The sequence below is a fragment of the Grampus griseus genome, assembly GCF_964374135.1.
Source record: "Grampus griseus genome assembly, chromosome: 7".
In the NCBI taxonomy this organism is placed as follows: Eukaryota; Metazoa; Chordata; class Mammalia; order Artiodactyla; family Delphinidae; genus Grampus; species Grampus griseus.
Window position 1 is genome coordinate 81395014 of NC_139001.1, and position 17603 is coordinate 81412616.

General features: G+C 36.6%; 1 protein-coding gene across 3 annotated transcripts in view; it reads right to left on the reverse strand.

Annotated features, from left to right (window-relative positions):
- The window catches only part of MBD5 (methyl-CpG binding domain protein 5), a 143641-nt gene that overhangs the window by 51242 nt on the left and 74796 nt on the right, over nt 1–17603 (reverse strand). For all 3 annotated transcript variants that reach the window (XM_082658880.1, XM_082658881.1, XM_082658879.1), the window contains exons 2-3: nt 13500–13674; nt 2790–3462 (exon numbers count right to left, since the gene is read on the reverse strand). In XM_082658880.1, the coding sequence (XP_082515006.1) occupies nt 2790–2902 (113 nt within the window). In that variant the 5' untranslated portion in view covers nt 2903–3462; nt 13500–13674. The remainder of the gene's footprint in view (nt 1–2789; nt 3463–13499; nt 13675–17603) is intronic.

Consider the following 17603-nt stretch of genomic DNA (forward strand, 5'->3'; position numbering starts at 1 on the left):
GGTTATGGGGTAGTGCTCTCAACATTACTACTCTTTGGGTCACAGAAGTTAGTACGATATGTGAATACTGATCAAATTTAAGTCTACAGATGAGGTACTAATTCTGATGACAGGATAAGTCTCTAATGTTTATTTACAATGAGGATTAGTTTAAAATGGGCAATTTGCATTTTAGGACTTCTATTATTAAGGTACTGATTTTACAGCTTGTATGCATATTATGTCTTGAAAACTATTATATACTTTTTATTCAAGAATATCTTTTATTTATGACTATTTACCAAAACTTTCGCTTAAGCCATCTGATAAAGTTTAACCAGAAACGATATCTCCATTTCATAAACAAAGCTTTACATTACCGGGGGTAGACTATTCTGCTTCTACAAAAACACAGGTAGTAGTTTGGTGTCTATAAATAAACCAGCTTTAAAATGCAATTCGTATTTTACTTATGGACAATCATATAAGTGACTTAGGCATGTAGAAAATCACAATTAAAATCCTCAACTTTGTTAACTCTCTCATTTATTTGGGCTAACAATTTTTTTCAGATGATATGCAAAGAATAATAATTCCCATATTACAGACTGGAGTTCCACCCTAGCGGTAGGGGCAGCAAGATGTTTTTGGAGGTCTGGTAATTTTGATAAAACAAAATCACTAGTTATGTGAAGAATCCATGAATTTTATGAAAAGAAACTGCCTAATGTGTTACAGTTAAAAAAAGTGTATGAATGAATCCTAGAGGCAGTTAATTGTAAAATTAAACTTGAAGACAAGAATTCCTGAATTCTATGAGTACTCTACTCTAGTCACTTTAAAAACACTTCCTCTCAATCAGTCAGTTGGGTTCTTTCCTTTAGTTGCAGCTCTTTAATTAACTTTTGGGAGTAATAATTAACATAAAAATAGTTACAAGTCTTATGGCATAGATAAAGTTTAGAAGATTGGAAGCAGGTGGGAAATTTAATGTGCAGCCTCAATGCCACCCTGAGGCAGGAGCAGCTGGAGACTAACCTAAAAATTATAAGCAAACTGCACATTGCAAAGGAAGCTATAGAAGGAGGGCTAGGCTCTTCTACATGTTCAAGTAGTAATTTAACCAGTTATATACAAACAAATCAAACCCATGCTGGCTGAATTTATTTGAAGGTGTCTTACCTTATCTGGCAAAGTTAGTTTCCAAAATAATCTTTAGTGTACAGATTTGGATTGGGAGAACTCAAACTCATACTAACAGATAGTAAAGTCTACTCAGACTTGGAAAAGTCATGAGCAAGATAACTGACAGATTCCCAGACTTAATTTGCTTTAACCTAACTCTCAGCAACCTGAAAAGCTGATTTATTTTTCATAGGGATAAAGATGAAGTAAAACAAAAACAAAACAAACAAAATCCCCCCAAAACTAAGTTATCAAGATTTTTGGAGTTATTTGCTCTAAGCTGAATATATATTTGCTCCTTACAGACTAGGAAAACCATAAATATGAACATAACACTGATATCTTGCTATATTATTGATACATTGCTAACAAAGTATTTCTGGCAGTTTGTTAACAGCACTGACAATAGAAACACTTTGAGAAAGTTATTCCGTGTGTCCTCATCCATCTAAGCTACCATGGGGTGAGCTCCACATTCCCTGCTTTCTTATCCCTTCACCTCAATTAATATAGAGCAATAGCTTGAATATTACAGAAACAAAAAACACGTGTGCAAAAGAATTTCAATTGGTCATTAAGATTACCTCAAGAAATACCTTTCACAAAACAAACCAAACAACCAACCAGCCAACCAACCAACCCAGGACAGAATCTGAACTGACAGTAGAGTTGTTATAGTATGAAATCATTTGGGTTTATATAATGGAAAATTCTTCATTTATATAAATACATCTTTGCACAAATGAGAATTCCGTTGAAGCTGAGATACAAATAACCACAATGAAAGTAACAACATTAATGTAATGATGCAATGTGATATTTTTTAAAAAGTTCTCTTTGTAATAGTTTTTCTTATTACATCACAAAGAAAGATTTATGGTATTCTAATCATATACTTACTGATAAACTACAAAGTAAGGAACTTAGGTGCCAATTGTTTAATAATAAGACTAAAACTTCTTGCCAACAGTTCAGTTACTTCATTCAAGTTGTTCAACATAATAAAGGCTGTCAAAATTTAAAAGAGCAGGCATTTATATGTAATTTGTATGATTTTTACTTGTGAGATGACTCCATCATGACTTATTCTTTTACTATTATATGCAGGGAATAGATTAAAAACTGCACAGAAAAAATAGGGAAATTATTTTTAGTTAATATCAGGCATTAAGAAACTAATAATTGAAACTGCCTATAGATAAAAACACTTAACCTTACATCAGAATAGCCAGCTGAAGCACTATGAAGGACACAATAATATTGTGAGGAGACATCGGGTCTGTTTTCAGTATTTTACATTCTCCTGTGAATGTAGTAATGATGCTCATGAGTTTCTTTTAGAAATCTTCCTATTTTTCTTTATCCTTGTTAGAGAGATAAGCAGGATGACATTTTATATAAACACAAATAATGCATAAAAATCCTCTCTTGTAACCTAAGGCAATTTACATCGCAAAACAGTACAGAATAAAAACACTTAAATACTTCCAGCATGAAGATCATTTATTCAAATTAATTTCAGGTGCTGTCCGTTATAATAGTTACACTCTCAGAGGAACAGACTGTACCTCCTTCAGCTGGGGACCACAAACTTGGAGGTAGCACAGGTAATGATAAGGGCTCACCTGACATAAAGCACTCCATTTTGATCCACACGACGCTGCCAACCCACAGGAACTTGTATAGCTGGAAGACCTCCATCCTTGTCCCCTCCGTCACACTCCTTGCCTCCATTCATTTTCTGTGTCTGCTTGGGACTCCCCAAAGATATCAGCAATAAGATGATATCCTTATATTACAGGGCATCATGGCCTTCAAAAATGGCCAACGCAGCACAGTTTTCCCCAGACTGTACAAAATGCATTGGGAAGCTTCGGCTCAGTTTGGAACCAAGTCCTTGAAATCTGCCATTGTAGAAAAAATCAGTTTCCCATTATAATCTACATTAAATAATCAATATTTAATTCCTAAGGATGGTCTACATGGGTAAAAACGAGTGCTTCTGACTAAGGAAAATCATATTCACCAATGCTGGTACCTGTCTGAAGTGGGGGAGGGGAGGAGTGTAAGTTTTTAGTTCAACATTTTGTCTTGAACCTTGATGTTGGACTAAAATAACCTCTATTGTTTAGAAACTGTTCTCATTTTTACAGTGTGAGTCAGTTAATATTTCCAGGTACTACCCGCCTTTATAGGCCACATTCTTTAAACTTTCTCTTCATCTTCCAATCTGAATCCAAGATGTTGCAGGTTGGTTCATCTGATGTTTTCATGTCTTCAAAATTCCAATAATGTAGCCTGAAACATATGTAAATATGTCAACACTACATTTAATAATGAAAAACTGAGAAGCTGCACACTGTTTTTCTTTTTTTTTAACATCTTTATTGGAATATAATTGCTTTACAATGTTGTGTTAGCTTCTGCTGTATAACAAAGTGAACCAGCTATAAGTATACATATATCCCCACATCTCCTCCCTCTTGCATCTCCCTCCCACTCTCCCTATCCCACCCCTCTAGGTGGTCAGAAAGCACCGAGCTGATCTCCCTCTGCTATGTGGCTTCTTCCCACTAGCTATCTATTTTACATTTGGTAGTGTATATATGTCAATGCTACTCTCTCACTTCGTCCCAGCTTTCCCTTCCCCTCCCGGTGTCCTCAAGTCCATTCTCTATGTCTGCATCTTTATTCCTGTCCTGTCCCTAGGTTCATAAGAACCATTTTTGTTTGTTTGTTTTTAGATTCCATATATATGTGTTAGCATACGGTATTTGTTTTTTTCTTTCTGACTTAGTTCACTCTGTATGACAGACTCTAGGTCCATCCACCTCACTACAAATAGTTCAATTTTGTTTCTTTTTATGGCTGAGTAATATTCCATTGTATATATGTGCCACATCTTCTTTACCCATTCATCTGTCGATGGACACTTAGGTTGCTTCTACGTCTTGGTTATTGTAAATAGTGCTGCAATTAACATTGTGGTACATGTCTCTTTTTGAATTATGGTTTCCTCAGGGTATATGCCCAGTAATGGGATTGCTGGATCATATGGTAGTTCCATTTTTGTTTTTTTAAGGAACCTCCATACTGTTCTAAGCTGTACACTTTTAAAAATAGAATAAACTGGTAAGTGTACTAAACCACTCTTAAGTCCTCTGCTGTCAAAATCACATGTCAAACTCAACGTGTTTTCTTCTTCCAACTTGATCCACTTACTCCAGTTAAAACAATTTGGTTGCTCTTGCAACTTTCTAAATGCAAGATAGAGATAGACCCATAATTATGGCGTTACACATATACACACAGAATCTCCTTCTAACTGACAATAAAAACATATTTACGCACAACCTCCTTCTGACAATAAAAACATATTTATCACCTCTTAGAACCTGAAAACTAGAAAGTTGTGTGTTAATCCAATCACTTTTTTTTTTGGCCATGTAGGATCTTAGTTCCCCGACCAGGGATTGAACCCACATCCCCTGCATTGGGAGCAAGAAGTCTTAACCACTGGACTGCCAGGGAAGTTCCTCAAAAACTGTGTTAAATGACTTAAGATTCATATAATAATAGTAAAACTTTAAAAAGTTAAAATAAAAATTAATATTTTAGATTGTTTTAAATATATGTGCATGTATAACTCAATCAACACATAGTGTAAGTATACACAAAACTACTCAATCTGCATTCTTACAAGTCTGCATATTTAAGTTGGTCCCAAATCTATTTTTAGATCTCTTCATTGGGAAAGCAGGAGAATGCTTTATAGTAAAAGGCATCATGATTCAGGCATACACCTTATTGTAGCCTTGGCTCTGAGGCAGATTAAAGGTGTTGTAATGAAGCAAATACTAATATAGCTGAAAGTCAGGAACCATGGGGATGGGTGTGGGAAACACTGGCAGGCAATGGGAAAACCAGAAAAAATTTATTGGGAAAAATGTGGGGTGTAAAAGATAGTGCCAAGTAGTACATTCTCAATGGTGACTCAAGGTGCTAATTTGCATTTCTGGGCCCACTCCACTGGGTCTATGCCTCTCAAAGAAATGACCTGCTTGCAAGCACAGCTTCCTATTTCTGTCTCCCATTCACCGACCCCTGCTGATCACATATGTGTTTTATTCATGTTTCATTTAACAGTTAATGAGTGGCTATTATGTACGAGGCACTATGCTATGTGCTGGATTACAAAGACGGTAAGACATCAGTTTATCCAAAGCCCCAGGAAATATTTGTGTTTAGCACTAAAGAGGTGCTGAGGGACTTCCCCGGCAGTCCAGTGGTTAAGACTCTGCACTTCCACTGCAGGGGGTGAGAGTTTGATCCCTGGTCAGGGAAGTAAGATCCTGCAGGCAGTGTGGCAAAAAAAAAAAAAAAAAAGCTGCTGAGTGGGGTAGAATAGAAAGGAAAGAGGCAGGGAATGGGACGAGAAAGGATGGAGAGAGCAAGGAAGGGACAGTTCCTGTCCTCAAGAAGTTTCCAGCCTAGTGGAGTTCCTGGTGCTAGTGAAAGATGTGACAGAGATAAGAATTTTGTGTGATCCTGGACTCCCAGTTTGGCCAAATAGCAACAGACCCCAATGAGTGAAACTTTTTTTTTACAGTCCTTTTTCATGCTCATTTTACTACCTTGCTTTTTCCTAAAGAAACCTCTTCCGTGGTCTGTGGTCTTCAGATTGGACCACCTCTCATCTTCCTCACTTTCAAGCTTTCTTTTAGATGCCTATTTCTTTCTTTCTTTTTTTTTGTCTGCCTGCTCTTGCTTGTGACTCCAACTTCCCCAAGACTGACTGGCTCACTCCATTAAGTAATTTGTAGATCTGCCAGATAATAACATTGGATTCATTTCTGCCAAATGTCTCCCTCATATTTCAATAATCAAAAATACAAATATCTGACGGCTGGGTTTTGCTTAGACCAGCGGTTCTCAAAGCATGGTCCTGCGACAAGCATCATTATTGTTACTAACATCTGGGAACATGTCAGAAATACAATTCACAGGACTGACCCCATACTTTCTAAATTAGAAACTCTGGGGGCAGCCCCCTAGGTGATTCTAATGCATGCTCAAGCTTGAGACCCACTGGCTTAGACTAATGCCCCTGCTTTCCATCCCCGGACATGACCGGTTTTACATTTCTACACCATGCAGGCAGCCAGCCTACTTCCTTTTGTTCCTGGGAGGGTCATCCTTTTTTTGGCTGATACTTCACCATTCTAGAGGCAGCTCAGTTGTAAGGGCCTTAGGAACCCTTCACGCAGCTGAGGTCCAGTAACTATACAGTTATCATCTATTTATCTCTAAGAGGCATTGATTTCCTCAACATTCATTTTGTAAATTTGGAAAATTCAGAGATGTTTGAGATGAAAACTAAAATTGAACTGTAATCTCACTGTTGAATCATACCCACTGCAAACATGGATGACTTTCTTTCAGTCATTGTTTTTGGAAATTTCTAAAAGCACACATTAAAAAAAAGAATTTAATCTAATAAACAATGAACCACTACTCCAAATTCACAATGTAAGCATTTTGTCACTTTTGCTTATTTAAAAAAACAAAACACTTTAAAAATATTACAGATGAAGTTAAATACTACCCCTCACCCCCATCCAATTTCTCTTTTTCATCCCATTCACCTCCCCTCTGGCTTAAAGGCAACATCCTTATTTTGGTCTGTATCTTTCCAGGCTATGTTTTTTTTTTAAATAAATTTATTTATTTTATTTATTTATTTTTGGCTGCGTTGGGTCTCCGGTGCCACGTGCGGGCTTTCTCTAGTTGCGGCGAGTGGGGGCTACTCTTCCTTGCGGTGCATGCGCTTCTCATTGCAGTGGCTTCTCTTGTTGCGGAGCACGGGCTCTAGGCATGCGGGCTTTAGTAGTTGCAGCATGCGGGCTCAGTAGCTGCGGCTCGTGGGCTCTAGAGTGCAGGCTCAGTAGTTGTGGCGCATGGGCTTAGTTGCTCCGTGGCATGTGGGATCTTCCCGGACCAGGGCTCGAACCCGTGTCCCCTACATTGACAGGCGGATTCTTAACAACTGCGCCACCAGGGAAGCCCGAGGCTATGTTTTTATATGTTTATTCCTTATGTATATATGTAAACAATATTTGGTTTTGTTATATGTATTTTAAAGTTTTTACATAAATACTACTATACATATATACCATTCTGCAACTTGCTTTTTAAAATTCAACATTGCTTTGAGTGCTATCTCTGTTGAGATACATAGATCTATCTCTGTTGCAGATATATAGATCCAATTTGTTAATTTTAAACATTTGAATGGTATTCTAACATATGACTTTACGATTATTCATCTATTGGTATACCAATCATATTAATGTTGGGTTGTAGGGTCTGCACGTTTAAACTTTAGAGGCACTGTCAAATTGCTCTCTAAAGTAGCTACACTAATTCCATTTTTTTCTATGTATAATAGTGCCTTCTTTCCTTTAAATATTGAATTATTACCACTTTATACTTTATTTTCACCTTGAGCATTAAATATTTTTCCAAAATATGACTTTTAATTGCTTAGAATTTTCTTGGACAGAGGTTTATAATTTATTTACTTACTGCCCTTTTGTGGATTTTCTCCTAAATTTTCACAATTACTAATAAATCTGAGGTAAATATCTCTGTACATAAATATATGGCCATTTTGATAATTCACTTAGAAGTATTTGCTAAAATAGAATTGCGTAATTTTAGGGCCTTTGATAAATTTCCTAAAGTGCCAAGAGGGTAGTTTTAGGAAAACATTTCAGGACATGCTTCTCAAACTTTTGAAATCCATGCATGCCCTCTTTTGCTGAATATTAAAATCTATTCTATTTGCCTCCGAGATTCTGATAAGTTTATCTTCTATATAGACCAATCATTCAAGATTTAGTCGTTTTATTTTTATAGTTTTATGATGAAAACACCAGTTTCTCCTCTTTTCCAAATTTAACATAAAAACTACATATCCACAACATTTTCCCTTCACTCCTTCCCCAAAGATTCCATTATGACCCACCCTGTTTATATGGCTTGGTTCAAGCCCAGTAGACACAGGTTAAAACAGAAAAGATATTGTAATATGAAAGGCACCTCCATCTCATTAATACCAAGGATCAGGGATAGATCTTATACTTAGAACATAATTTAAATTTATTTCACAAACATTTCTGGTAGCAATAACAAAATTCACAAAGATGTGTGTGTGTGTGTGTGTGTGTGTGTGTGTGTGTATGTTCTGACAATATCTGCCACCATTCTACCAACAATTTCATTTTCCAACCATCTTTCAATATGCAAATTAGTCTATGAGAGTCGACTTTTGGTGAACTGAATTTTAGTGACCTGATTCACTTCTTTGCATTGGCTTCATTCAGAATTCAAATTAGATGTCACCTCCTCAAGGAGATCACACTGTAAATCCTAGGTATTCTCTGAAACTTTGTTAATTCACTGATACCTCTTATTACCCGATTTTTTTCTTATCATTTTTTGTTTGTTTATTGCCTATCTCTCCCCACAGGAATGTAAACTCCTCACAGCAGGGACTTGTTTCTCTAGGTTCCTCCAGTAGTCCCACTTCCTGGTGTAGTACCCCTGGCCTACAGCAGGTACTTAGATACTTGATGAAGACAAGCTACAAGTTACTACAATGACTACATTCTAGTTAGCCAATACAGTTTTATATTTTGATTTTTACCACGTAGGCCTGTAAAGTTTTAGCAACACAGGTGTCTGAAGTGAAAGAAAAGTTTTTAAAAGAAGTCAACAGAAGCCGGTGACTATGCATGTTGACAAAAAATACAAAGGATGTTTTTTGCTCTAGATTTGTCCCTAATGATCTCAAAATCTCTGAGTAATAACTTCTGTGTAGCAAAAGTATGATAGGGCTTCTAAAAAAAACAATATGCTAACTTTATACTTTATTTGTAAAGTGCATCAGAGTTTTATTTAAATGGTTTATATACACACTTTAATTGGATTAATAATGGAACCACTAAAATAGATGAATGCAACCATATAAAAATGAAACTTGTATTTCAACAGGATGATAATTAATGCAATAGACCTTTTTCCTCTATCTCCTTTACTGACATTCTTGTCAACCTAAGAATAAATTCACTGTTATGCAGTGGTAAGTGTATATTTTAAAAGTTACACCCAAAACGCCATGCAGACTAAATATCAGAGAATATGACATCATGAAAATAAGTAGGTAATCTTCATAAGTCTTTCTGAATAACATCAAACATCATACATTCTTCTGAATAATGTCACACAACCTTGATTAATGTAAAAATAATGAATTGATTTTTAAGTCATGTGATATTATGAGTAAATTCTATTAAAATGTTTATAATGACATCACGCATTAATCTTGTGCTCAGGGCCATTACTTGGATACACAGTAGGACAGAATGAATCCTGAATGAGCTATTACCAAGGTGAGACTATGTAAATTAGGTAAAACACCAATATTTAATGTTATATAAGTTATCATTTGTACTTTTTATACAATGATTATAAACTTAACTCAGGAAATATTCAAAGTTAAGAAGTCTCCTCCAGTAAATCAACTATATACTTCAATAAAAAAATTTAAAAAAATAGAAAAAAGAAGTCTCCTCCATTCTGACATTTGCAAGGGTGAATGCCTCATGTTCTCCAATTGAGAAAAAAAGCTCACATAAAACCTACCTCTATACTTAAATTCCAAAACAATATGTACATGCAACAACAGGTATAATTGGATTAAGAAATAACATAAGCGTTAGCATTTTGAAGAGTAATGTCTGAGTGGCTACAATGTTATCATTTGATTGGGTAATGAATGGATATACTCATCATCTTTCCATCATTATTAAGTTAAATTATGCTTCTTAGGGTAACCCTGAATGACATTTCCCTTTTCAGTGATCTTTCATCCTCATATCTATTATTTAAACAGTTCCTTAAAAGTACTTAGCCAGCCTTCCCATTCAACCTTCCCATCTGTTTCACCTTTCACCTATTTACTCAAGCTATGCATTTTTATTTATGAGCACACTTATCTTACAGTTATATCTTCTTTCATTTAAAAAAAAAAACCTTCCAAAAAGTAGCCTCATTTTAACTCTGGTTATTATTTTCATTTGGTTCTTATATTCACTGTGCAGCCACCTCTTCCAAAACATACCTCTCAGATACATCTTTTGTAAGAGACCTAATGCCTCTGCCAGGCTCTACTTACTCACCCCAAAGTACCCCAGTACATTTACACCTGTTTTATACAGTTGTATCAGGATACCACAAGCACATCTTTCCTGCTCTGATCACTAAAACTCTCTAGTTTCAAACGTCCTTGCCCTTTCAGTGCAGAAGAGTGTAAACATTCAAAAACTGTGCATGAGGATCACATTCACGTGGAAGGTTACACTTTTTCACAAACTCGGAAGGTATAGGGATAGGCTCCTGAGACTGAGGCCAGTCTTCAGAGTCAAGGTAACAAGGATCCTGACCTATGCCCTTCTATGGTCAGGAGGATTACTTACACAGGCCATTTCATGTTACCAACGTTCAGCAACACATTCTCGGCACATAGAAGCCTTTGGAGAATTAAGTGCTGAATGTAGTAGATTGCAATTGTAGTAGATTGCAATTGGCCACAAATATTTTGTAGCTCCTTCCATCAGGAATTGGGACTTATTACTCTGTGGAGAGAGAAAAGTCCAGCTGGTCCAGCTAGTCCAGCTGAAGCCCCAGACATGTAACTGAGCCCAGCCAGCACCATGTGGAACAGGAATGAGCTGTCCCAGTTAAGCCCAGCCTAGACTTCCAACCCACAGAATCATGAGTACTATTTCAAATAGACAAACATTATACTGGAAATGATCTAGAAGTCTAAAATAGGATTTTATTTAAATTAAGTACAGTATTGAGATGCTATGTAGCTGTACATTTTAATAGCTTGTGACCTTGGAAAAGTTTAAAAAATTTTCTTTCCTTATAAAATGGAGATTTTATTCAACTGCTTTGTTCTGGGGATACAATAAGTTAAAAGTCGTAAACTAGTACCTAGCACATAATAAATATCTAAGTTGTTATTATTTATACATAGCTATTAAAATCATGTTATTGAAAAGGTCCATGACATTGTCAGGTGAAAAAACACATGACAAAGTTGCATGTATAGTATAAATCTTCATTTACAAAAATGCTACTATTTATGTAGATATAGTAATAGAACAGCAGTATCTTCCCCATGCTTATCCCTGGATAGCAGGAACATGAGTGACTTTTATTTTCTTCATTGCTTTTCTATATTTTCAAAAAATTTTTATAATAAAAATGTGTTGGACCTGTAATTAGGAAAATTATTATTTCCAAAAAAATTAAATGTTATATCCATAGAACAGCTAATTAATGTTTCCCCAATACTTAAAAGCATTAGGGAAGATTTTTATTGGAAACAGTCACAAGCTTTGTGCCTAGTATTATGCTATTATTTCTCTTTCTGTTTTAGCTAAGTGGAGAAAAAGATAGGGAGAGTCAGAAAGAATACCACATTAACCTGACTGACCTAAATAGCAGAAAGAAAAATTAAGGCTATCCCTTTGATTTGTTCTAAAATGTCTCAGGCTGTCACCCTTACTTTTCTGCTTGCAATGTCATCTGTCATCCCCATGTTTTTCATTAAACCAACTTCTGATTATCTCAGTTTTTACATGTCACTTCCTCAGAGAGGCCTTCCCTGGTTTCTCCAGTCATTACTTGGTTTTCCAGGTCTAAATTTAGTTCTCTTTATAACTCCCCCTTATGATATTCAGGAATTCACATGCATTACTACCCATAACTGAGCTTTTTCTTTGCGCTCACCATTCTACATGACTACAAAGAAAAAGCAACTGAGGCAGCTAACTTCAAGTTACAGCTTCCCTTGTGCCTTAAAAAATATAGAAGGAAAGTGAGGGTTTGTATGAACATGTAGAAAATGCTTATGATGCAGTTTACTTTCTTAGAAGCCAAAAAGTGAACAATCACAGCTCCCAAATACATATCCTTTAAAAAAAATTTAGAGAACTGTTTTAAAGTGTAGTAACAGGTCACGCCAGAACATTTATAAACTAATTAATAAACTCACTGTAACTCTGAGGGGAAATTTATTTATGATATATTTCTGCATATTTGGCATCAACATAGTTGGCTATTTCTGCTTTTCTATGGTATAGTAAAATTTCTCATAAAGATTATTTATAAAAAATACTTGCTTACATTTACATAATCTTTTTAAGAGTGCATTAAGCAAGTTTAAGGGGTTATTTTCACATTTTATCTGTGAATTACTAGTATTTCGGCTACTCAAGGTAGCTCAATAGGTCAAATCATTGTTAAAAAAAAGATATCAATTTTTTAAAATCAAAACTGTACTAAGAATGAAACAATTGTGATTTTTGTCCATCTGGGGGTTGTACAACATATTGAAACAACTAATGTTTATGTACTCTTTTACTTAAAAAATGTTTTAGCATTCTTCAATTCACATGGCAATGGATGCCAAGTTCCTACCTGGAGTAATTAGTTCCACATAGAGGTAATGGTCCCCACCGCCCCCCTGTAACACTGGCAATCAAGTTACTCAAAGTGAAAACAGGAAGATTCCTCAGCCATTGAAGAAACAAATACATTGTCTCTTTATATGTATAAATATCTAGGAACACTTAAGTCTAATCAACATCTCCAGCAAACATAATTAAATGTAAAGGATAACCATAGTCTAATTAATTATCTGATAAGGTTCTCAAGATGCAAGAGAAAGAAGACAGTCTCTGTGTAAATTCTAGAAGGGGCAGCCCAAAGCATACAATCTCTAAATCCCATGATCTTTTACTGTGTTTATTTAGCTTACACATCAGGAAGGAAATGAGTAAGTAGTAATACCTGTAGATGTTTAGTGGTGGCATAAGAAAAGTGTCTCAAGGAGACTCCATCTAGCATTTGACTGCTCAGTGGAATGCTGATGGTGGCAGAGAAAATGTAGCAGCCAAAGAAAACTTATGCACAAAATGTTCAGGTTGGAGAGAAAGGTAGTTTCAATAGCACAAAACCAGGCATAGAATATTTTAGAGAACATGCTGAAGCAAAGCAAAACCTGTAGAAAATAAAGTCTGCAATTTAACAAATAGGTAAGCAAAATACAAAACCAAGTTACAAACACGAGGGCTCTGGGCCAAATCCCACCTGTGGAAGTATCTGGCACGCACACAGTTTGAGAATAATAATACAAGTGAATTAATTGACAATACTTAAATCAAAAGATGTCACATGAAAATTTGCATTTCCTGCTTTACCTGAGAAACTGGACAATGTGGTAACACTAGGTCAGCATTCCTGCCTTGCAACAATTATCTGGAACGGAGCAGTGGCTGCTCCTTCAGAAAGGACTTGGCTCTCCAGTACACTGCAGTGGCTTCCTGCTTCATTCCCACCAGCCTGGCCTCCGTAGGCACTTGGGTTTCCAACCTTCTGGAATAGAAAGGACCTTGAGGTAAGGCTTGAAGGACAGACTGTAGACCTTGACAAGAGGTACAACTTATTTCTTTTAATGACCATTTAACCTACACTTCATTGTTTCTTCACAAGGGTAGAGGATGAACTCTCTACTCTGTAGTGGATCTTCACGCATTGTTAGTATATGAAGGAATACCAGCCAGCACACACAGTCAACCTTCTTAATGAAATTGATTTAACCCTGTGACTATGGTGATCGTTGAATTAGAGGAGTCAGAGGGTACAGAGAATGCTCATCCAACTTTAATTCTTTATCTTTCCTTCTTTCTTAGAACCATTGTCAGCAATACCACATTATCATTATTTCAGGAACTTAATGTTGGGATAAAAGAATTATGGAACCAAATTGTACATTATCATTACTGAGTTACAAAAAGACATTTTCCCCTGACTTTTAAAACGGCTTCCTTTTAGCAAATAAGGAAAAACATTATAAGGACTTTCAAAAGTATACTTGAGACCTTATTACCCCTTACTTAATTTTCTCCTAGCCATCAGGGAGACAAGGACAAGGTTGCTCCTCAGCGTGGGTAAAATAATCCTTGGTGCAGTTTAACTCATTTTGTTCTGTTTCCACAGGCATTGAACAACCCTTTAATTATTTGATGGATTTCATAGGAGCTTTGATATCATTAAGTTAGTGACTTAGATATCAGATACAGGTATTTCAATCAATGAAAACCAACCAACCAACAAACAGGTCACCTGGTTTATAAATTAAATTCTTGCAAATATTGAATCAACATTGTGAAAATGACCATACTACCCAAAGCAATCTATAGATTCAATGCAGTCCCTATCAAACTAACAATGGCATTTTTCACAGAACTAGAACAAAAAATTTCAATTTGTATGGAAACACGAAAGACCCTGAATAGCCAAAACAATCTTGAGAAAGAAAAACGGAGCTGGAGGAATCAGGCTCCCTGATTTCAGACTATATTACAAAGCTACAGTAATCAAGACAGTATGGTACTGGCACAAAAACAGAAATATAGATCAATGGAACAGGATAGAAAGCCCAGAGATAAACCTACACACATATGGTCAACTAATCTATGACAAAGGAGGCAAGGACATAGAATGGAGAAAAGACAGTCTCTTCAATAAGTGGTGCTGGGAAAACTGGACAGCTACATGTAAAAGAGTGAAATTAGAACACTCCCTAACACCATACACAAAAATAAACTTAAAATGGATTAAACACCTAAATGTAAGGTTAGACACTATAAAACTCTCAGAGGAAAACATAGGCAGAACACTCCATGACATAAATCACAGCAAGATCCTTTCTGACCCACCCCCTAGAGAAATGGAAATAAAAACAAAAATAAACAAATGGGGGGCTTCCCTGGTTGCGCAGTGGTTGAGAGTCCGCCTGCCAATACAGGGTACACGGGTTTGTGCCCCAGTCCGGGAAGATCCCACATGCCACGGAGTGGCTAGGCCCGTAAGCCATGGCCGCTGAGCCTGTGCTCCGCAACAGGAGAGGTCACAGCAATGAGAGACCCACGTACTGTAAAAATAACAAAAACAAAAATGAAAACAAATGGGGCCTAATGAAACTTCAAAGCTTTTGCACAGCAAAGGAAACCATAAACAAGATGAAAAGACAACCCTCAGAATGGGAGAAAATATTTGCAAATGAAGCAATTAACAAAGGATTAACCTCCCAAATTTACAAGCAGCTCATGCAGCTCAATATCAAAAAAACAAAAAACCCAATCCAAAAATGGGCAGAAGACCTAAACAGACATTTCTCCAAACAAGATATATACAGATTGCCAACAAACACATGAAAGGATGCTCAACATCATTAATCATTAGAGAAATGCAAATCAAAACTACAATGAGGTATCACCTCACACCAGTCAGAATGGCCATCATCAAAAAATCTACAAACAATAAATGCTGTAGAGGGTGTGGAGAAAAGGGAACCCTCTTGCACTGTTGCTGAGAATGTAAATTGATACAGCCACTATGGAGAACAGTATGGAGGTTCCTTAAAAAACTAAAAACAGAACTGCCATACGACCCAGCAATCCCACTACTGGGCATATACCCTGAGAAAACCATAATTTAAAGAGTCATGTACCACAGTGTTCATTGAAGCACTATTTCCAATAACCAGGACATGGAAGGATCCTAAGTGTCCATTGACAGATGAATGGATAAAGAAGATGTAGCACTTATATGCAATGGACTATTACTCAGCCATAAGAAGAAATGAAATTGAGTTATTTGTAGTGAGGTGGATGGACCTAGAGACTGTCATACAGAGTGAAGTAAGTCAGAAAGAGAAAAACAAATATCGTAAACTAACACATATATATGGAATCTAAAAAAGAAAAAAAAAAGTTCTGAAGAACCTAGGGGCAGGACAGGAATAAAGACGCAGACATAGAGAATGGACTTGAGGACACGGGTGGGGGGGGAAGGGTAAGCCGGGACGATTTGAGAGAGTGGCATGGACATATATACACTACCAAATGTAAAATACATAGCTAGTGGGAAGCAGCTGCATAGCACAGGGAGATCAGCTCCGTGCCTTGTGACCACCCAGAGTTGTGGGATAGGGAGGGTGGGAGGGAGACGCAAGAGGGAGGAGATATGGGGATATATGTATATGTATAGCTGATTCACTTTTTTATACAGCAGAAACTAACACAGCATTGTAAAGCAATTATACTCCAATAAAGATGTTAAAAAAATATATATAGATGGTCTTTTTTCAGAACCTAGAGGCCCATCACCCTTGAGAGGAATGGCGAAGTCAATGTTTTAAAATTGGAAAAGTAGGGATCACATTCTGGACCACAGTACTCCACAGGGTGCTCCTCTACCTTTGAGGTCTTTCCAGATATCTGGCCTACTTTTTCTTTTTCTTTTTGATTTTGGGCCAAAGCAGGACAGGGGACTGTGTAGGACAGGGTGTAGCAGCATGCTTGAGCAACGCTATTCCTCAGAAAGCAGCCAAGAGAGACAAAGAAACAACTAAGGGATGTGTGACCAAGGTTAAATAACTATGTTTCTATATTCCTGATATATTAAAGGTACTCCTGGCATTATATTTAATGTTTTAAGTTTATTGGGAGTCAACTACATGTGAAGCACTGTAACAGATACTCGGGGCCCAGACATAAAGAGAACATTGTTCCCCTAGCTCAAGGAGCTTACTGTCTGAGCGGTGGAGGGTAGGGAGGTGGGCAGTCAGGTAAACAGGTAATTAATTAGAACACTGAGTGACACCAGCTGTGCTAGGGCTAAGTATGGAGTGCTAAATGAACACAAAGAAAGAGCTAGTCCAGTTTTCAGGGATCAGAGAAAGGGGGAAGCAGGATACATCTAAGGATGTGCAGAGGTTACACAGGCAAAGAAAGGTTAGTAGGAGACCTGAAACCTTACCTAATCCATGCAAATGATCTTAGTTCCAAAAGATTAATATTGAATATTTTATATTTATCTGGCAATAATAATCCCAATATGGTACTCATTTTTAGCTGGTAAGCAAGCATAAAGGTCTCATTTTGTTAGATCTGTTAACCTTGAGATGTGATAAGTGATGAGGCATTAATGAATATTTTCCACAGGAAGATCTGGATGCCTACCCGATGCCTTAAATAGAAAATGATGCCCTGACATCCAGATAAGCAAATATTGTTCTGTATAAGAAATACTATGAAAGAATGATGATTCACTTCAGTAAGAAAGTGATTTAGATGTGACTGCACTGGAAGCAGAAGCTAAAACAAACAAGATATGGATGAGGGAGCCTTCCTCCATAGATAAAGTAGTTCAAAACTGTTTGGAAGTATATCCTTTAATAAAAATATGTCTTAAAATAAAAGAAGTCCATAAGTGATGAAAATAAGATGACTGTTGTG